Source organism: Phyllostomus discolor, chromosome 1 (genome assembly GCF_004126475.2).
Source record: "Phyllostomus discolor isolate MPI-MPIP mPhyDis1 chromosome 1, mPhyDis1.pri.v3, whole genome shotgun sequence".
NCBI lineage: Eukaryota > Metazoa > Chordata > Mammalia > Chiroptera > Phyllostomidae > Phyllostomus > Phyllostomus discolor.
In genome coordinates, this window is record NC_040903.2 from 161,026,914 (window position 1) to 161,049,261 (window position 22,348).

The 22,348-nt window shown below is 39.4% G+C and overlaps 1 protein-coding gene across 3 annotated transcripts in view; it reads right to left on the minus strand.

The window, feature by feature from the left end:
* The window catches only part of CEP152 (centrosomal protein 152), a 90,442-nt gene that overhangs the window by 25,919 nt on the left and 42,175 nt on the right, over window positions 1-22,348 (minus strand). For all 3 annotated transcript variants that reach the window (XM_036033283.1, XM_036033273.1, XM_028507513.2), the window contains exons 13-19: window positions 19,273-19,474; window positions 15,209-15,337; window positions 14,499-14,608; window positions 13,369-13,497; window positions 13,107-13,239; window positions 2,954-3,235; window positions 882-1,013 (exon numbers count right to left, since the gene is read on the minus strand). In XM_036033283.1, coding sequence (XP_035889176.1) covers window positions 882-1,013; window positions 2,954-3,235; window positions 13,107-13,239; window positions 13,369-13,497; window positions 14,499-14,608; window positions 15,209-15,337; window positions 19,273-19,474 — 1,117 coding nt within the window. The remainder of the gene's footprint in view (window positions 1-881; window positions 1,014-2,953; window positions 3,236-13,106; window positions 13,240-13,368; window positions 13,498-14,498; window positions 14,609-15,208; window positions 15,338-19,272; window positions 19,475-22,348) is intronic.

A 22,348-nucleotide genomic window follows, 5' to 3' on the forward strand; every position in this document is an offset into this window, starting at 1 on the left:
CTGAATGAAAAAGAATTTTATATTTGTGGCTCTATACTATCTAAATTGTTGCTTTCCAGTATATTGTGAGTGAAGGCTGGACTACTACTTATTTTCTACAATGTTAAAAAAAAATCTTTTAGCCCTGGCTGGCATAGCTCAGTGGATTGAGCATAGGCTGCGAACCAAAGTGTCGCAGGTTCGATTCCCAGTCAGGGTACATGCCTGGGTTGCAGGCCATGACTCCCAGCAACTGCACATTGATGTTTCTCTCTCTCTCTCTTTCTCCCTCCCTTCCCTCTCTAAAAATAAATAAATAAAATCTTTTAAAAAATCTTTAGTCCTTTAGTTTTCCAAATAAATTTTAGAATCATTGTGTCAAATTTCATGACTATGTTCAGTTTCATGGCATTTTGATTGGAACTGATTTAGAAATCAGACTGGGGGAATACAAATGATTATAGTCAAGGAACATGACATCTCTGGAAAGGACAGTTGGATTGGGTATTCACCGAGAAGAATATATTATAAGACTACTGACACAGCACAAAAAAAGTCTTTAAGCATGTGAAAGAATATTGTATAACTAATAAACAGAGAAACACCTGTCCTCAATTTCTCCTAAGGATATGGCAAGACAGAATGAAATTTAGTTTCACAGTTAAGGTTATCTTCCTGATTATGTGAGTTTTGAGACCCTAAAATACGTTCTCTCTCCCTGAACAACTTGATGACGACAAGAACAGGTACTACTAGCAAGGCTCTGAGCTAACAGTTAACTTTCATCATCATATACAAATCCTTCAACAACCCTGTGAGTAGACAGTAATTCCCAGGACTGAGATGAGAGAAGAGGGTAGCAGAAGGGGTCTCCTCAAGCCTCTTTCCAGGAGTGTTCTTACCCGTTTGGCCACAGAGATCTCTTGCTGTTCTTCCCACTTCTTCTGTTCTGCTCTTACACGGGCTTTATACTCTGCGAGCTCAGGTAGTTCTTGCAGCCATCGATGATGAGCATTTTGCACAGCTGTTTCTACCTGCAGGATATTGCAGGAGAAAGGGGTCAAGGGAAGTATAAAACTTCAAAATGATCACGTTTGCAAATAGCAACTATGACGTCCTGTGTATTTCACACTGTACTATACTGCACTGGAGTTATAGCTGGCTTCAAGTACCTTACCTTACCCCAAACAACAGAATCCGATCCTTCTGTTCTACACTTCCCATACTGTCCCCTGTACACACCACCGAAGGAGGGCTGCTTGGGGCCAGCTGCTGTCCAGCTGATGCAGCCACCACCTCCTCCACTCACACACATGCATGCATGTGTGCAAGCACCTATAGAGTTTAGAGCCTTACACCTGGCAAATTTTCCCACTGTCAAGAACGAGTCTATGACTAAAGAATAAGCATAATACATCAATTGAGGCAAAATTTAAGACATGATGAACTGTAAGGCTCATCTGCTTGTAAATCTGCTACAAGTTTCCACAAGATCATTTATTAACTAATCATTCCTTACTCTCTTGTTTTGAAATACACACACACACACACACACACACGTGTGCACGTATGTCCATGCACACACACAAAAGCTCAGTCGACGAGAGGCTGTATTTCTTACCAAAATATTACATTTACAGGTAAACTTCAAAGTGTTAAAAATATGGGGAAAGATATGGTTCCTATAAAAGTTTATATATCCTTTAAAAAGTTATTATGAACAATTTCCTTTCAACTATATTATGCTATTTGTTTTTCTTCACAAGATCTATAATTTTATAAATACCAAAGCTGAATCCTTAAACATGTCTATTTAAGGAACATTCTCTTACTCTGCTCAAGTCTTATGGTAAACATTTCAGAAAATTATTTTCTTATTGATTGAAGATATCCTTGATTCCATCACATATATTTGCCTATGTTTCCAGACTTTAAGGATGCCCTTTAAAATCAGGTAGAACAATTTAACAAATAAGCAGAATTTCAAGTATTTAGCAAAAACTGGGTGTATTTTTAAAACATTAATTTAGGTTATTATCTTAAGACTTAATAAGTAATGTTTCTAAATAATACATACACAATAAGTAATATTATATTAAGGTTTCAGAAACATCTAAGGACTAGAAACCCTATCCGATGGTCTGTGAGGTCAGAACTATTTTGAGAATAATAGTGAGACATTATTGGTCTCTTTTACTCCCACTCTGTCATGTGGAAACAGCACAGTTCTCCAGGCAACACACTACGTGATGGTGTCTCTGCTCAAACAGCCAATGGAATATGTGCCAGAATAGTCTGGCTTTTTAACAATTTCTTATGCAAAGGTAAGCTGAGGCCAAAAAATTCGAGAAATACTGTAATTGATAATATAGATAAAACAAATAGCTCATCTTTATTCTGTTAACACAGCGCTGTCCTTTCCTCAGTACAACATGTCTTGGAAACCAAGTGACAAGCCAGTTAAAAGTGAGCTGGCTTTTTGAGTGTGTCCAGGGGAGACAATGGCACTGCTCTGGGGCAGAAGTAGGCTTTGTAGACCAAGCCCCACTTAAGGGACATGCCTGCACATTCAACTCCACAAGTCTCAATGCAAATATTGCAAATATCTTATTTCCTTAAGCTTGCTTATCTATAACTGCTTTAGTGGAATGTTTTCTATAAAGTTAGACATGAAAGATTCACAATAAAATTGTGCTTAATTCAGCTGTAAAACCACCTCGGGTACCTGAATGCTTACAGTGACCTCAGAGGAGCCAACATTCCATAAACTGAAAGAATATATAGAAACATCAAGGGCAACATTCTAAAACAGAAACATAATGATAAAATGCTCAGAACCACATAGAGGGTTCTCTACCCTAGAATGCACACAATGTTTAAAGTATGAAATTATGAACAAGTTCAATGGTAGCATTTTATATGCTTTTTTAATAGACAAACAGTTGCAATAATTTTACCAAAATAAACCTATTACCTGTTTGGCAATGTTTTCACAGTATTTGAGTTCCAACTCAACCTCAAGTTTCTTCAAGGCCCCCTTGACAGCTGTTTCCTTTTCTTGCTCTACATCTTGCTGGACCCTTTGCTCCTGTTCTTCTCTAGCGACTGCCACCTCTTTCTGGGAAATAGCATCAATGGTGGCTACTGGGTCAGTCTGGCTATAACAATCAGAGGTCTTCTTTTTCATTGCCTTTATAGTTTGATCCAGCTGGGACTGCCACTCCTTTTCAAGCTGTTGAGTAAGTTCTTCTTTCATCTGTTTTCAAAAGAAAAATCATATGAGAAGAAAAATATTCAAATAATTATTAGTAAAAACCAGAATATAGCCAAAAAAGCAACCACAGCTGTGTCTGAAAGCCATCTAGACATTGTTATAATAATTACATGAGGTTTTGAAATTCAGTCTGTGGAAATACAGTCTCAAATGAATCCTAAAAATTATTCTTTGACCTTATCTATGTGACATAAATCACATGGGAGATTTAACTATGTTGTGTAAGGTCAGGCTATCTTGTTCTCAAGATGCAACCAGCTGGAGGCTTTGACCTTGCCAATACAAAGATGGTACGATAGCCATGGCAGGTATATAACTCAGTTGGTGGTCATCCCATAAACCAAAAGGTTGCGGTTTGATTCCTGGGTCAGGGCATATGCCTAGGTTGCAAGTTCAGTCCCCAGTCAGGGTGCGTGTGGGAGACAACAATTTGATGTTTCTCTCCCTCTCTTTCTCCCTCCCTTCCTCTCTCCTTAGGGGAAAAAAGGGGAGAGAGGAGATGGGATGGGAAGGGAGGGGAGGGGAGGGGAAAAACTTTTGTTATTAATATGTGTTTTTCCAGCCCTGGCTGGGGTAGTTCAGTTGGTTGGAGCATCATACTAATACACCAAGGTTGCAATTCAATCCCTGGTCAAGGCACATACAAGAGCCAACCAAATGCATAAATGAGTAGAATAACTAATGTTTTTGTTTCTCTCCCTCTCTCTCTCTAAAATCAGGACTGTCCTTGGACTTCTGGTAAAGAGGGAAGCATAGGTAAATACAGCTCACCTCCTCACACAACAACATTAAAATTACAACTAAAATATAAAACATAACTCAGAGCCATCACAAATCAAGTTGAATGAAAGTCCAAAAACGATGGAATTTAAAAAAACCACATCCATCCAGACTGGTAGGAGACATGGAGACGGAGCATCCCATACCCACATGTGGCAGATAAAAATCTGGGAGGGATATCTCGGGAGCAAGGAATCCCAACACCACACCAGGTCCCCCAGCCCAGGGTTCCAGTGCCAGGAAGATAAGTCCCTATAACTTCTGGCTGCAAAAACCAATGGGGACTGAGTCAGCAGAAGAAACTGATGGAGTTCCAAGCAGTTCCTCTTAAAAACCCACACATGGACTTACTCAGGCTCACTCCCTCTGAGCTACAGCACTGGAGCAGCAGCCTGAAAGGCACCAGTGTCATATAGGAACTTTATGTGCCTGGCATCAAGGTGAGAGCTGGGGAACAGCTTTCTCCCAGACAGGAAAGCAGCGGGCAGAGGGTAATTGTCCCTTTTCTAAACCTGCCCCCCCAAAGAGCCACAGAGCTGGCATGTGGTGCCATATCTGAGATTCCATTAACCTGGCTAACACAGTTTACTCTGCCCAGGAGATCCCCTGAGGCTCTATCCTACCCAACTTATGGGCCTGCCCAAGCAGTTAACAGTGTTTTTTCCAAATGAATGGCTGGTCCTGGCTCATGCTTCACAACTTCCTAAATCTTTTCAAACAAACCACTGCCTAACACCTGGTATCAATGAGTCCCCAACCCCCATAACTCTTGCTAAGTGACCCCAGGCCCTGCACTAGCAGCAACCAGCTTTGGGTCACTGGGAACCAAATCAATGATCTGGAACATAAGGAAGCAAAAACAACCAATCAGAACAACAAGAAGAAAAAAGAATACCAAAAAAATGAGAATTGTATAAGCAGCCTCTGGGACAACTTCAAGAGGTCCAACATTCACATGATAGGGATGCCAGAAGGAGAAGAGAGAGAGCAAGAAACTGGAAATCTATTTGAAAAAATAATGAATGAAAACTTCCCTAAATTGGGGAAGGAAATAGATATGTAAGTCTGGGAAGCACAGAGAGCCCCAAACAAGATGGATGCAAAGAGGCCCACTCTAGGACACATCATAATTAAAAGGCCAAAGGTTAAAGATAAAGAGAGAATCTTAAAAGCATCAAGAGAAAAGAAGTTAGTTACCTACAAGGGGGTCCCCATAAGACTGTCAGCTGATTTCTCAAAAGAAATTTTGCAGGCTAGAAGGCATTGACAAGAACTATTCAAAGTCATGAAAAGCAGAGACCTACAGCCAAGATTTGCTCTACCCAGCAAATATATCATTTAGAATCAAAGGACAGATAAAGTGCTTCCCAGACTAGGTAAAGCTAAAGGAGTTCATCATCACCAAACCATTATTATATGAAATGTTAAAGGGATTTATTTCTTAAAAAGATCAAAACTATGAACAATAAAATAGCAATAAATACATATCTATCAATAACTGAATCTAAAAAAAAAAACTAAGCAAACAAGAACAGAAACAGAATCATGGATAACAGAGAGTTTTGATGGATTTAGGTGAACGCATGAAGAGGTGAGGGGATTAAGAAATACAAACAGGTAGTTACAGAATAGCCATGGGGATGTAAAGTACAGCATAGGAAATGGAGTAGCCAAAGAACTTATATGCATGACCCATGGGCATGAACAATGTTGTGGGAGTGCTGGGTAGAGAGGGGGAAAGGAACAAAATCAGGATAACTGTAATAGCATATCAATATAGTTTTTTAAAAAATTAAATTATATTGACAGAAAAATACGTAATAAAATCAATCAATAAAAAATAATAATAATACATGTTTTCCCATCTACACAAGGCTTTCCACAATGCAGGCACTTGAGTACATCTAGTTAATGAACTTAATTTTACTCACTAGAACACATTACAATCTTGTTTGTTACGACATTAAATTCTACTGATTAGAATGGGCATTCAAGAGTGGGGAGTGTTCTACCTTATGATTTCCATTTTCAACAGGGTAGTAGGATGGATCCAAACACAATCAGTCTTAGGCAAAACTGCGAAACAATGAAATCTGCTTTTCCCTTTCCTGTTTCTTACCTGCCTGGGATCCAAGGTTCTCAAACTGCTTCCCTGGCTACCAGACTCTGGCTGTACCATGTCACTTGCAGTGGCCGTCTTGTGTAGCAGTTTATGATCTCCTGACATACAATAACATTAGCTCTCTATCTCATCCCCCATCCTCCCCATAAATAACTGGTTAGCAAATCCAACTAAAAACCAATGTAAACACAGAGAATTTGTTTTGTGCCATCCAGATTTTAAATATGTTGTATAAGGTCAAGATATATATATTTTTATATTAAAAATGACTAGTAGAAACAATTTTAGGTGCCATACCACAGCATGAGATTAATGAAAAAAATAATAATTTTAAGTGCCATACCACAGCATGAAATTAATGAAATTAGGGGGAGGGACTGGGTAATGAGGAATAGTGAAGCCAAAACATAGGACAACTTCAAATATCCCGGACCCCAATTATTAGCAATCATGTAGGTAGAAGAAACTAAGTTCAGGGTGTATGTCACTTCCAACTCAGTTTTTAAGATCATAATTTGGTTCTTAATGTTCTAGAATGCTGTTAGCTTTCCTAATCACATTTGCTATTAGATAATAGAAGCAATGTTTGAGTTTACCCAGTCATTACTTCTTCCTTCTAACCCATCATGTGAGAGTTTATTTGTTAATGTTAGATTGTTCTAAACTTATCAGAATTTCACAATATAAAATTAGGTCATGGTTTCATTTTAAAAAGTCGAAAAGTGCCCTAAAAAAATCATTATATCCTGACTTGGGTTGAAGAATCAAGTGGGATGGGAGATTCTTTTTAAATAAAATTGGTGTAAGCTACTAATAGCCCAATTCTGAGAACTATAATGAGTGATTATATACTTGACAAAGAAAAGTTACATGGTTGAGACAGTTGTCCTGTATCACGTCATATGTCACTGTTATTATTTTCTGTTTGACTGTAGAAGAAATCCTCAAATTTTCCTATCTGTCTATGTCAAACCCTCAGGAGTTATTTCCATCTGCACCTGCATTTCCCTTTGACCCACGGCAGAAAATTGCTACCATTTTTTTCTGTGTTCGTGGGCATATACACTATTTTGCTACATAATAACTAAGCCAAAATTTAGTGATTTAAAACAACAAACCTCTATTACTTCTCATAATTCTGAGGTCAGACAGGGCATGGCTCTGGTCTAAGCCAGTTCAGCTGATCTCTGTGGGAAACTGGGACTACACGGTCTAAGACGGCCTCACTCGCATATCTGCTAGTTAGTGTGATGTCTGCTGCTTAGTGTGATGTCTGCAAGGACAATGGCAATGACTTCATCACAAGTGCCACCATCCAATAGGTGATCCCAGGTCATTCACGTGCTGGTAGTCACAGGCTTCCTAAGAGCATTGAGCTTCCAAAAGCCCCAATGCACCAATGCTTTCCAAGCCTCTTTTGCATAATGTTTGCTAGTATCCCATTGGTCAAAGTAAGTCATGTGGCAAAGATCAAATTCAAGAATTAAAAACAAATTCTACCTCTTATTGGGAACAGCCACAAAGTCACGTTACAAGGGGGCAAGGATTCTGGGATAAGAGAAAGGTCTCGCTGTTTTTGCAATTCACCAGTGAGGAAAACCTTGCTTCCCTCTCTTTACAGAGGAAAAATAACAGATTCATTGGGTATAGGGATCTGCCATCTGAACATACTACTGAAATACCTAATTCAGAAAGTTTTAGCACTAAAAGTAAAGAAATATTTGAATAGTTTTAAAACATTTACACTTGTTTGGCATGGCTTGAACAGCAAAAACCTTTACCTCATATGGACTGACTTAGCATGTATTATAACAAAATGTGTGTATAGGTATGGCATTATGAATGGGAATATTAAACATCTGTTTGAAGGGTTCTATGTGGATGGCCTTTTTCCCCTTTCTCTGAACAAGCCAGGTTAATGTGAAGAAAGCTCCATGTGTTAATAAAATCCCTAAAACTTTGAATTGAGCTCCTACTTAACCCCTAGTTAGACTCACCAACTGTTTCAGAAAAGAGCACATATGAAACATTTTCCATGCAACCTTGGACTCCTGGTGCCGAATGTCTTTAAAAATCTGTATCCAGACTAAGTTCCCAACCTGAAGCTCAGCCACAGGAAAAATGGCTTATGCCCCATAGGGGAGGGCTACCCCCAAAAGTTCCTTGGTTTGTTCCACATTTTAATAACACTCTTCTGTTGTGTGTGAAATAGATCATAGGAAAACAGACTGGCATATCTTTACCCACCTCTGGAGGATATAAAATAATTAAAGTCTCTTAAATTTAAAGAAGTTCTATTCTGACTGTCTTATAAAGACTCCTACCCTGGCTGGTGTGGCTCAGTGGATTGAGTGCCAGCCTGCAAACCAAAGAATCACCAGTTTGATTCCCAGTCAGGGCACATGCCTGGGCTGCAGGCCAGGTCCCCAGTAGGGGGCATGTGAGAACACCACACATTGATGTTTCTCTCTCTCTTTCTCCTTTCTTTCCCCTCTGTCTAAAAATAAACAAATAAAATATTTTTTTTAAAAAGAGAAAAGCCTTCTAAGCCTTATAAGGAGCTTATATACATATACAGGGTCCAACAGAAGTAAGGCCTGCTTGAGTGTGGTTGGTACAGTAATAACATGGGTGTAATAGCTTATAGGTTTAATTTGAACATTTTACCTAAAGTGTCATATGGTGTGCTTGAGTATATTATGTTACACAATTACATGCTTATGATTTTATAATAAAAAGGGGGCATTATTTGTGCCAGACCCCTGTGTGTATGTATAAATATAAATATAAAAAAACAAAGAGAAGAAACGAATTAAACTTCTCATGTTTTAAGTACACTGGCCCTTTAAGTGTGGGGTATGTAACTACAAAGGGATAGCACAAAGGACTTCTTTTTAGGGTGATGAAACTGTTTTGTATTCTGATCCTTTTATACATGTGTTAAAATGTATAGAACAATACACTAAATTTTAAAATGAGTTAATTTGAAAGGACTCATGGAAGAGGACAATGGGGGGAGGACTAAATGTGGGAGGGGGGTTGGGCAGGGCAGAGCAGGGGAGAGCAATGGGGGAAAAATGGGGACAACTATAATTAAACAAGAAAAGTTCTTTTAAAAATGAGTTAATTTGACACACGGCTGACCTCTTTGCACAACCACATCAAAATAACAACTAAAATAAAGAACAACCATTACTCAGGAACATCAGAAATCAAGTTGAACTGGAAGTCTGACAACTACAAAATCAAGCTGACTGGAAGTCTAACGATTATGGAATTAAAGAAACCACATCCATCCAGACTGGGAGAGACACAGATGGAGAACGGACTGGTCCCACTCCTATGTGAGGTGGATAAAAATTTCAGAAGGGATATCTAGGGAGCAAGGAGTCCCAGCCCCACACCAGGCCCCCAAACCAGGATTCCAAGGCCAGAAAGGTAAGTCCCCACAACTTCTGGCTGCAAAAACCAATGGACATTGAGTTGGTAGAAGAAACTTCTGGAGTGCCAAGCAGTTCCTCTTAAAGAACACACTCTCTCTCTCTCTCTCTCTCTCTCTCTCTCTCACACACACACACACACACACACACACACGGACTCATCTACTCAGGCTCACTCCCTCTGAGCTCCAGCACCAGGAACAGCAGCTTGAAAGGCACCAGTGGCATACCAGGAGGAACTGAAGTATCTGGCATCAAGGCGAGCGGAGGCCATTGTCCCTTAGCTAAACCCTCCCCCCACAGAGCTGGTAAACGGGTGCCAAACGTGAGACTCCATCAACCCAATTAACAATGTTTGAGCCACACTGGAGATGCCACAATGCCTGGAGGCTCTGACCCACCCAACTTCCAGGCCCACTCAATCTTCTTTTCCATAATAATGGGCTGGTCTTAGCTCCTAACTTCTATGAAACAAGCAACAGCTGGCTTCAGTGAGCCCTAGCAGCAGCCAGATTACATTCACAGCTTGGCTTCACCTAGAAATCTCAAATCTAGCACAAGTAGCAGCCATCTCAGATTGCTTTACAGCTCAGACAGGATGCCCCAGGCAAAACACAGGTGGGGGCTGACCTTGGCCTGTACCACCCAGGAAACCCCTGGGCCAGAGCACCCAGTGGACAACTACAGACCACTGTCAGAGCACCACCACTCTTCCCCTACACAGCTGATCCTCCATGGAGAGTGGAGGTCGGTGGTCAGTGGTCACAGCCAGTGACCACCTTTGAAGCTAACAGGCCTGGGTAAATGCTTCCCATCGACCTCGAAGCAGCAACCAAGGTTCAACTGGAAGAGGGGGATGTACTCAGCCCATACAAAGGGCGCACCTTGAGTACCCAGCTTGGGTGATACGGGAGGTTGTGCCACTGGACCCCATAGGACAGCTACTATATTAGGCCACACTGCCAAGACACAGAGTCAAAGCAGCTCTACCAAATACATAGAAACAAACACAGGGAGGCTGCCAAAAGGAAGAGACAAAGAAACATGGCCCAAATGAAAGAACAGATCATAAGTCTAGAAAAAGAGCTAAACAAAATGGAGATAAGCAATCTATCAGATGTAGAGTTCAAACACTGGTTATAAAGATGCTCAAGGAACTTAGTGAGGACCTCAGCAGCATTAAAAAAACCCATTCAGAAACAAAGGATAGACTCATTGAAATAAAGAACAATTAAAAGGGAAACAACAGTAGAGTGGATGAAGCTGAGGATCAAATCAATGATTCAGAACATAAGGAAGCAAAAAACAACCAATCAGAACAAGAAGAAAATAGAATCCAAAAAAAAATGAGAATAGTATAAACAGCCTCTGGGACAACTTCAAGAGGTTCAACATTTGCATCAAAGCAGTGCCAGAAGGAGAAGAGAAAGAGCAAGAAATTGCAAATCTGTTTGAAAGAATAATAAAAGAAAACTTCCCTAATTTAGTAAAGGAAATATACACACAAGTCCAAGAAGCACAGAGAGTCCCAAACAAGATGGATGCAAAGAGGCCCACACCAAAACACATCATAATTAAAAAGCCAAAGATTAAAGGTAAAGAGACAGTCTTAAAAGCTGCAAGAGAAAAGAAGTTAGTTACCAGATGAATGCCAGATGAGAGCGGAGAGAGAAAGGAAGGGTGAAGAGGTAAGGAGATTAAGAAGTACAAATAGGTAGCTACAGAATAGCCCTGGGGATGTAAAGTACAGTATAGGAAACGGAGTAGCCAAAGAGCTTATGTGCACGACCCATGGATGTGAACAATGGTGGGAGGACTGCCTGAGGGAGTAGGAGGACTGGGTGGAGGGGGGACAAAGTGGGAAAATTCAGGACAACTGTAATAGCATATTCAATAAAATATAATAATAAAGAGTTAATTGTACTCTAGGACAATTTTTAAATTTCAAAGTGAAAAGTTTAACCTGTGAGTTTCTTCGGAAGGGCCAAACAGCACTTCTGACTTTCCTTCCTGCCCCTGTGCAAGCACTCAACAGCCAAAGTATCGATTGTAGCAGCTATTAATTGCAACTGACTAATTATATGAAATCCAATTTTTCAGCCACATTCTCTCTTTTTTTTAATCCTCACCTGAGGATATCTTTTTATTGCTTCTGGAGGAAGAGGAAGGGTGCGGGGCGGGGGGGGGGGGGGGGGCGATAGAGAGAGACAGAGGGAGAGGGAGGGAGAGACGAAGGAATAGACAAGAGAGAAACACTGATCAGTCTCCTCCCACTGGCCTTGACTGGGGACCGAACCCTTGACCTGTTGGTGCATGGGACAGTGCTCCACCAAGCCACCAGTCAGGCCCAAACTGTTTCTTTTAAAAGGACCAGAAAATATATTCCTGAAAAGAATGACTTCTTTGAGAGAATTGCTTATGTTCTTGCCAATTTATATGTATTTTTTAAAAAGAATCAACTAGGTATCTCCCTATTTTAATTTTTAAAACATTATTGAAAGTTAAGTCCTTAAATTCTAGGTAATTTAAGATCCCTTCTAACTATTATACTGTCAGTACTAACTAAAACAACTCCTTTTAGAAGCTGGTATACATGCCAGGTTTTTTACCATATTAGTCTACTCAAAAATAATCAAAATATTAAATGAATTGAGTTCCTCACCTGCTCTTTACTATTCTTTTTAAGTCTGTGGTAGCAACAGTTTGCTTTAATGTAATGTATTCAAAAATCTCTGTATAAAACATTTACTCAGGCCTTTAAAAATATTTTCTAATCTTGACGCAGGTGGCTTTCAAATTGTGGTCTGTAGCTGGTCCAGAGAGGGAGAGTCAAATGTGTGCCTGGATGAGGCTCTGGCCAGCACAGAGAAGAAAAAAGGAGGGGCAACTCTTTATGTGTGATTTTACTCCTGGACACTCACCAATGGCAACTGGGAGGATTCAGACAGAAGAGAGTACACAGTGGCCCCTCCAGTTTCCCTGGAAAAGGTCCGGCCAACACTGACCTCCTTCTCCATAACCTCCACATCACCACCTTCCATCATGAAACCCAAGTTCAAATGCTCACTCTGCTCCCCAAGAATAAAATGATGCTTAGATAATGGCAGAGAAATGGGTCAGAGGAAAATGTCTCTGAAGGAAATACTTTGTACGGGGCTTACAGGACTAGATAGGGCCGCCTGAGTAGCCAAGAAGTAAATGCAAAACAAGGATCCCTGGGTTTCAGACTCAGTCATTCAGGTCCATTCTTACTTTCAGAACTCATTTCTGCCTCTTAGAATAAATCAATTAGGAAGAATTTTCTCCTTATAGGTAGGCCAATTTCTACTAAGGTTTTAATAAGCAGCTCAACTGCATTTTGTGAGCTCTATTAGTGTGATATAGCTAAAAGTAGAGACTTCTGGGTGTGCCTTTCCTATTGCATGAGAACAAGTGTATTAGTTTCATTCAATGATAATAGTGAGGCCAGATAAATCAAATGAACTAAACATAATATAAACTTGCACTGTACCTTCTCCTGAGCCTGGTGCTCCTTTTCAATGGTCTTCCTGAAAGACAATTCTAGATTATCCTTTTCTCTGCACACTTCCAGGTAACACTCCTGCGCAGCAGCCACCTCCTTATTCACCTTATCTAATTCAGTCCTGAGTACACAAAACAGCAAGTAAAGAACCATAAAAAAATGCAAGGGCTGCAGCACAATTTTCTTTAAACAAGAAACAGGGGAATATTGTCTTACAGATTCAAAGGCAGCTAAACTCTTTTATTCTCACCTAAGTTGCAAGCGGGTTGCCTCATAAACTTCAAAGAGCTCCTGCTTCTCCAAAGCATGTTTTGCTAACAGGCTTTCTCGTATTTGGGCTTTCATAGCTTCATGGTGCTGCTGGTAAGTCCTCTCACACCTGGAAACACAAGGCAGACAGCAGATTCTAAGGCAGTGCCAGCGTTACTAGAAACACCACAGATGAACTGGTTTCCCGTCTTTCCTTCCTCCAACTCTACTTTAACGCAAATTATAATTGAGGTCAGATTGGTTTTCCCCAACCAAAAATGGTAATAATTTTCAATATATGATCTTATATGAATCTTTAAATTTTTATTTCTTCAAATGTTTCTAGAAAAAATTAAAAACTTGAATGTGAGGATGTTCCAGTCCTTCAAACAGAGATAATAGTCTGTGCTGAGGCCCTGGCTGGTATAGCTCAGTGCATTGAGCACTGGCCTGTGAACCAAAGGGTTGCCAGTTCGATTTCCAGTCAGAGCACATGCCTGGGTTGCGGGCCAGGTCCCCAGTGGAGGGTGCATGAGGCAACCACACATTGATGTTTCTCTCCCTCTTTCTCCCTTCCTTCCCTTCTCTCTGAAAATAAATAAATAAAACTCTTTAAAAAATAGTCTGTGTTGAGGACTTAGTAAAATAAAAATTGAAATGATCTAGGTTGGGGTTCCAAAACTGCAAGTCATCTATATTAAACACAAATACTAGCACTACCAAACTCACAAGTAAGTTATGTTCCAGAAGTCTGTGTCCAAGTTTATGATTTGGTATTTGGAAGACATATACCCTCCCACAGATTTCTTTCTTGTAAAGAATAGTTTCTCAGACTAGCCTTTAAAACACCATTAAGCTATACCACTTCAATGAACTACCATTTGATGGTGCTATAGAATCCAACCCACTACATAACATCATTTCTATGGAAAATGAGTTCCAAATTCTAATTTGAGAAGCCAAGGATTCACCTGCTCCCATCCGAAGTCTCAATAGGGAGGGTTCACTCCATCATTTTTCTCCAGTCTCTTTTGTTGTTGTGGTTGGGGGGGCAGGGGTGGGAACGGGGATGGGGAGAGAAAACAGGGAGGCACCCAGGAAGCAGGCATGAGGTTTCTATACAGACCTTACCTATTAATAGTTTCTTGTTTATCGCGGTCAAAATCTTGTACCATTTGTCTCATCTGATTACATAAGTCCTGATTTGCATTTATCAGTTTTTCTTCAGTTTCTTTAAGTGCCTAGATACAAAAGAATAAACTATTTAGTGGAAATAAGTATCATTTTTCAATGATAGTCTAATCTCATTTTTAACATCCTCTGTACTTTAGCTCTATCCTGTAACATTATCTGACATAATATAATTTTTATAATTCCACAAAAGTCTCTTCATGCCTTGATAAGAGTACAGAATCATTTATTCGACAAGTAACTTTCTGAAGAGCAGAAATTTAAATTTTGCATTTAATTTAAAATATATGAAATGAAAACATTTACCCAGACAAGTATTAGCTAACTGATGATGCCTTAAGATAAATTAATAGTCTTCAGTAACCTTCTCAATAAGCAAAGTTTTATTTTTTGGTCAAGGGCTGGCTAAGGAAGCAAGAACATCTCTATTGGCCGTGTTACTGTACAGACAGAAAACTGCATTTACACTAACTTACCTTCTCATGAACTACCACCTTGTGACCAATACTAAAGGGAAATAACTGGAATCCTTAATCACCTACTAACGTCCTAACTCACATTGTCTCTGCATTTTTTAAAAGTCTATCATACCCCTTGCATTTAATGAGGCCATAAAGGTTCTCACAAAACATAAAAACTTTTTTAATTACCTGATTTTGTTGTTGTAAAACTTGAATTTCATTTTGAAGTCGCAGAATATCATCTTTGACACTCATTTCAGACGTGGAAGAGTCAGGCCATAACTGATTAGCTGGTTTTTCTGAGGTATCTGTTTTAGTCTAAATGTTTTAAAAAGTCAAAAGTTTTTCAACTTTTAAAAACAGTCTAAGTACTTCTTTTGAAATAATGTCATATTTATGAAGAAATTGCAAAAACAGTACAAGCATTAATAATTTTCATATACCTGTTACCATGATCCCCAAATATAACCACAACACAATTATCAAAATTAGGAAATTAACTAGGACACGATACTATTAACTAACCTTCAAACCTTACACAAAATTTTCTGATTTTCCTCTAATGCCCTTTTCTGGTTCAGGATCTAATCAGTGGCTCCACACTGCATTTAGCTGTCACATCTCATTAGTGTCCTGCAACCTAGGACAATTCTTCATTCTCTGTCCTTCAAACTCATGATATTTTTTATTGCTAACCCATTACTTTGTAGGATGTCCCTCAATTTGGATTTTTCTGATGTTACTGCATTATTAAACTCAGGTTATGCATTTTGGGGCATGAATGCCACAGAAACGATGTGCATGCCTTTCAGGGGAGACACGGTATCAATGTCTCATCACTGGCGATAATCAGTTGATGAAGGTAGTGTCTGCAAGCACCTGCACTGCAAAGTTGCTATTTTTCCACTTATAATTAATAAGTATCTTATAAGGAGATTACTTCGAGATTGTGTAAGTATTGTATTTTTCATTATACTTTCACCCACAGATACATATTTTGTTCAATAGGTACAATTTTTAGGACTCATGATGGACTTTGGCAAATAGTTTCCAGAAAGTTTGTACAAACGTGTACTCTCATAACTCCGTCTGGCTCTCCTTCCCTCCAGTGGCAGTGGCAGTCTTTAAGTGATGACTGTATTCCGTGGGGGAAAGGGTATCTAGCCATTGCTTTCATTTGCATTTCTTCTCCTGCCCCGTGAGTGGAACCTCTTACATACCTTCGCTATTCATTTGTCTCACACCTTCCCAAACTGGTCTGTTTACATGACTTTGCACATTTTCCTCTTACCATCTAAATGTCCTCCTTATCTATTTTTATGAGTTCTTTATTTAGTGAGAGGTCACAAAGATTTTTTTAAAATACCTACTCTGCTACACTTACTGGTTTATGTATTTATCTAAACTCTGAGCTTTCTTACACAATGTTTAAAAACTATCCTGTACCAAGGTTCATTCTACTCATTGGGGAGGAAGAGGTACGTGTATCTCAGTATCTCATTCCCATGTCCGGTGACAAGACACTGAGGCTTCAGCTCAGTCTTCCAATTCACAGAGTCTTCACTTCAGAAGGAGCTGCTCCAGTTGTTGATGCTCCTCTTTTCATTTGCCATCATTTCCCAGAAGCCACTGCTCCTACCCCAGTCAGAAGAGAGAAGAGCTAAGCATACTTACTCTGTCAGCTTCTCTCCACTTTGGGGGATACTAATGAGACTTTAAAAGATTTTACTGACTCAGTAAAATGGCTTTCATTTCTTTAACTTGGCCTCCACTTTTTAAAGTTTATGATACGCATTTGCGCTTCCTTCCCCACTGGTGAGTTTCTTATTACTAGGAATAAAAGTACATCATACAGATACACTGGAAAACAGTTTCCACAGCCAGAGACTGCACTCAGTTTTGACACATGACCTCACACTGCAGGCGCACAGAAGCTAGGTGCTTTTCCCCGTCAGCACAAAATCCTTACAAACATCTTTTTTAAATGTCACAATAAAGTTTCTTTCTAAACGTGGAACACTGAAGACATTATCTTCAAGGAAACAAGAACTGTAATATTACACCAACTCTCATACTATCTTCATAATTTCCATACCTGAAAAGATTCTAGCTAGGAACCTTCTAAGTTGGCTATTGAACATTGCCTATTAAGTAGCTTACGATCAGAGTATGGCTTTAACCACAACTTGTGGTAATGATCTCTATTGAGTGTCAGGCACAGAAAGGTCTCTGTGTTTCATTTATTATGCTTACAAAATATTAAGTGTATATGTCGGCCCCCAACTGCTAGTCAGCTAGTCTGGTTTTCCCAAGGCCTTTACCACATTCTACCTCAGTGGCCCAGTTTTCAACTGCAATGATCAGCACAGCATTTGATCCACATAATACTAATACTAACATTTGATTAGTATTTTGTAACCCCATTAGAAAACATGTGGGAAATAAGTGACAAAGGCAAGGCCTGAAGGTGTCCATGGGGTAATTAGATGGCTGTAAATGAGTGTTTATTGAAAACCCCACCTGTTGGTTAAGTTACTATAACCTCTCCTGTCCCCCCATCTAGGAAGTGGATCAATATGTGTATTGATTCAACAAATACTGAGAAAGTATGCAGTGAATTATCAACACAATGCTCCTATATAGTAACACAAGAATCAACACAAAAATCTCCTATATAGTTAAGTTGAAGCAGAACAGACAAAAGCAGCAAGGGCTGAAGTCACACTGTAAGAAAAACCAAGGGCAGACTGCTGGGAAACCGTGACAGCAAAGGAGAAGCTGGACAAAGAAAGGGTCTTCAAAGAGGAGGCAGCTCCCTCCGACTCACTGACCAACTAGACTACAGGGCCAAAGGAGAGGGCCAAGACAAAAAACAGCATGACACACGACCGCCATCACTGCCGCACACGTGAAAGTGTATCTGCATGACAAATGCCGTCAGTAATCTCAAAATAAAACAAAGAAAGCACCGAGATACCTGAGCTCAGGTTCAGACTCCACATCAGGGTCCTCTTCTCCTAAGTTTTAGGAGAGTCTCCCCAAAATGCTTAAACCCATCACCTCTGATCTAATACAAACTGGGACACAAACATTCATTTCCATTCTTTTTAAGAAACATATGGAAACAGTTAAGACAGCTTGAATTAAAGATGTTAGTGGTGCTGCTGAGAAGGGGTCTTTCCCAGTTGGCTGTTAACACTGAAATCAATGTTTGAAATCAATGTTTCACTCATCGAACACAGTTCCTGAGAAGAGGGAACCAGACTGGGCAGGCTGTTAGCAGTAGGAACACACTACTATTTCTAGAAAATAAATAACAATTAAAGTTCCATAATAATGAGGTGCCTTAGAACATCCTGAAAACTTTCTTTTAAAAGGACTATTTTAATAAACACACTTCCTAGTTGAAAGGATCAGGAGATAAAACAATACTAACATAAGAAGTAAAAGATTATTTCCATCCAGGAGGAAAAGAAATACACTATCTACATTAATTTCCCTCCTTCCCCTTCCTTTTAGTTTGCTAAGTCTTTTCGCATTATTTTCTGTTGGCAGTACACATGAGTTCAAATCTGTGAAACACAGAAGGGTGAGAAGGATAGCTATGGAAGGAGGGCCACCCTAAAAGGCTCTGTGATAGCACGATCCTGGGGAAACAACCCTCACCTACTTATCATTCAAGTGCGTTCATTTCAGTTTGCCTCAAGATTGACTCTGTAGCCTCAGAAGGGTCATAAACTGCTCCAGCTTCATTTTCCTCATGAACTAAGTAAGGAGAGTAACTGAAGGATATAAAGGTGGATCAGCGACTCTGACGTAACCTGATTCTGTGCCTCTCCCCCCTGTAACAGCACCACTGTGTAATTAATTTGCTTATACAGAATGACTTTCACTATGGAAATATGAGCCAGAGAAATCTCATGGACAACATGCTAAATAAAGAATCTAGCTAGATGTTAGGGCACCGTTGGTCCAAGCCATCCTGAGGAAACGCAGATACTTTGTTACACAGGCTGGATGATTCCTTGGATTTCTGATAAAGAAATTTTACCTAATGGGCATCTCATTTAGAAGGTGCCAGGAGTAACCAGAAAATCTATTCCTTTAAATGGCATTTCCTTCTCTAAATCTTGCTTCTAAAAAAGTCAAACGAACCCCTGAAAACGAAGGTTTCATGTAAATGTGAAAATTGTAAGCATTTGCTCTAGGAAGCCTTCTAAAAATGGTGTCTTAGGTCTATAAACTCTACGCACCTCAACCTCGATGCTCCTTACACCTTTCTCCATCTGCTGCAGATCTTCAATTTTCTCATGACAGACTCTGAGATCATTCTGTAACTGAGACACCAGGCGACGCTTCACCGAGTTGCTGGCCAGCAAGCGTTGCATTTCTGCCTTCAGCTTCAGGATCATCTCATCTTTGGAAAGCTCTTCCTTTGGGTCTTCTTGTACAGTGCTACTAGGGAAATTATCATATTTTAAATTAAATCAAGTAACAAATCAAGCATGGTAATTCCTTAAAAGCTACTAACTGCTATGAAAACCCCACAGCTACCATTCATGCTTTATGGCAAATGACTGAATACTTACTCCCCCCTATGATCAGAGCAAGACAATGATGTCTGCTCTTGCCACTTCTATTCAACATTGTACTAGAAAAAAATACATAAAAGGGCCCAGGCCAGGTGGCTCAGTTGGTTGGAGCACCGTCTTGTACACCAAAAAAAAGTTACAGGTTCCATCCACAGTTAGGGCACATACAGGAGACAACAGATTAGGAGTATCCAACAGAGTCCACGGGCCACATGCAGCCCAGGATGGCTATGAATGCAGCCTAACACAAAACTGTAATTTACTTAAAACATTATGAGAATTTTTAATGATTACTTGTAGCAATGTATTTAATGTGTGGCCCAAGACAACTCTTCCTTCTTCCAGTATGTCCCAGAGACGCCAAAAGGTTGGACACCCCTATTCAGTATCTCCTCCTCTCCACCCCTTCCCTCTCCCTCTCCCTTTCCTTTTCCTTCTCCTCCCCTCCCTTCCCCTCCCTTCCCTCCTCTCCTCTTCTCTCTCTCTCTTTCCCTCCCTCTCTCATATCAATAAACATGTCCTCAGGTGAAGATTTTTAAAAAACGACAAAAAAATGCATCCATATTGGAAGGAAGGAAGTACAACTATCTCTATTTTCAGATGACATGATATTGAATACAAAAAAACCCTAAGGAGTCCACTAAAAAACTTTAGAACAAATAAGTGCAGCTCAGCAATGTGACAGGATTCAAGGTGAACATACAACATCAATTGTATTTCTGTACAGAAGTGATGAACCACCTGAAAACAGAATTCATAAAACAGTCCAGCAAAGAGAATAAAATACCTAGGAATAAATTTAACAAAAGTATACAACTAGGACACTGAAAACCACAAAACTAAAAAACTAGATGACTGGTATACTAAAAGAAATTAAAGAAGATCTAAATAAATGAAAAGACATCCATGTTCAGAGATCTGAAGATAATATTATTAAGATGGCAATACTCCCAAATTTGATCTATAGCTTCAATGCAACCCATATCAAAATCCCAGCCTGTTTCTTTGTAGAAATTGACAAACTGATACAAAAATTCATACGGAAATGCAAGAAACAGTGAATAGCCAAAACAATCTCCAAAAAGAACAACATTGAAAAACTCACAGTTCTGAATTTTGAACCTTACTAAAATGTACAGCAATCAAATGACTGTGGTACTGGTCCAAGGACAGAGCTATAGATCAACTGGAATATTGATCTCAATGACAGCTCAGAAATAAACCTCACATTACAGTCAACTGATTTCAACAAGAGTGCCAGAACAATTTAATGGGGAATATTCTTTTTCAATAAATGGTACTGGGACAATGGGACATCTACTCCATGCAAAAGAATGAAGTTAGGTCCCTATTTCACATTGCATGCAAAGATTAACACAAAATGGACCCAAGACCTAATGTAAAAGATAAAACTCTTAGAAGAAACCATAGGTATAAATCTTCAGGACCTTGGATTAGGGAATTGTTTCTTAGGTACCAAAAGCATAAGAAACCTAAGAAAAAAGGTAAGTTGGACTTCATAAAATTAAACACTTTGGTGCTTCAAACGATACTATCAAGAAAGTAAAAAGGCAACCTACAGGAGACAATATTTCCAAATTATTTATCTGGCAAAGGACTTGTACTCAGAATACTCTTAAAACTAAACAATGAAAAAACAATCCACTTTTTTTTTAATCCTCACCTGAGGATTTTTTTTAATTGTTTTGAGAGAGAGAGAGAGAGAGAGAGAGAGAGAGAGAGGGAGAGAGCGGGGAGGGAGGGAGAGACAGAGAAAGAAACACTAACAAGAGAGAGGGATACCAATCAGTGGCCTCCTGTATGTGCCCCAATTGGGAATCACACCCGCAACCTAGTTATGTGCCAGACCAGAAACTGAACCTGCAACTTTTTGGTGTATGTAATGATCCTCCAACCAACTACTGAGCCACCCAGCCAGAGCAAAAACAATCCAACTTTAAAATGAAATAAATAAAGATTTGAATAGACCTTTCTCCAAAGAAGACAAATGGCCAATCGACACATGAAAAGATGGTCAACATCATTAACCAGCAAATCAAACCCACATCATTCTAATCAAAACCTCAATGAGAAACCATTCCGTAACCATTAAGAGAACTATAACAAAAAAATTAGAAACTAACAAGTATTGACAAGAATGTGGAGGAATGGGAACCCTCATACATTGCTTGCAGGAACACAAAATAGGGTAGCCACTTTGGAAAACAGCTGGACCGCTCCCCAAAATGCTAAACATAGAGCTACCACATGACCCAGCAATTCCACTCCTAAGTATATATCTAAAAAAGATAAAAACATATGTTCACACAAAAAATTGTACACAAATGTTCATAGCAGCATTATTCACAATAGCCAAAAGGTAGAAATAATCCAAATAAATGTCTATCAGCTGGTGAATGGATAGACAAAATGTGGTATATTCACACAATGAGACATTATTTGGGTACAGAATGAAATGAGGTGCTGATATAAGATGCCGTGTGATAAGCCAATCACAAGAGACAGCATATTATATAATTCCATTACCTGAAATGTGCAGAACAGACACATCTATAGAAACAGAAAGTAGATTAGTGGTTGTCTAGAGGGCAGGAAAGGGTAATGGGAAATGACTGGTAACAGGCGTGGGGTTTCTTTTATAGGATATTGAAGTGTTCTAGAATTCGGTTGTTATGATGGTTGTACAACTCTGTGACTACACTAAAAACCACTGAAT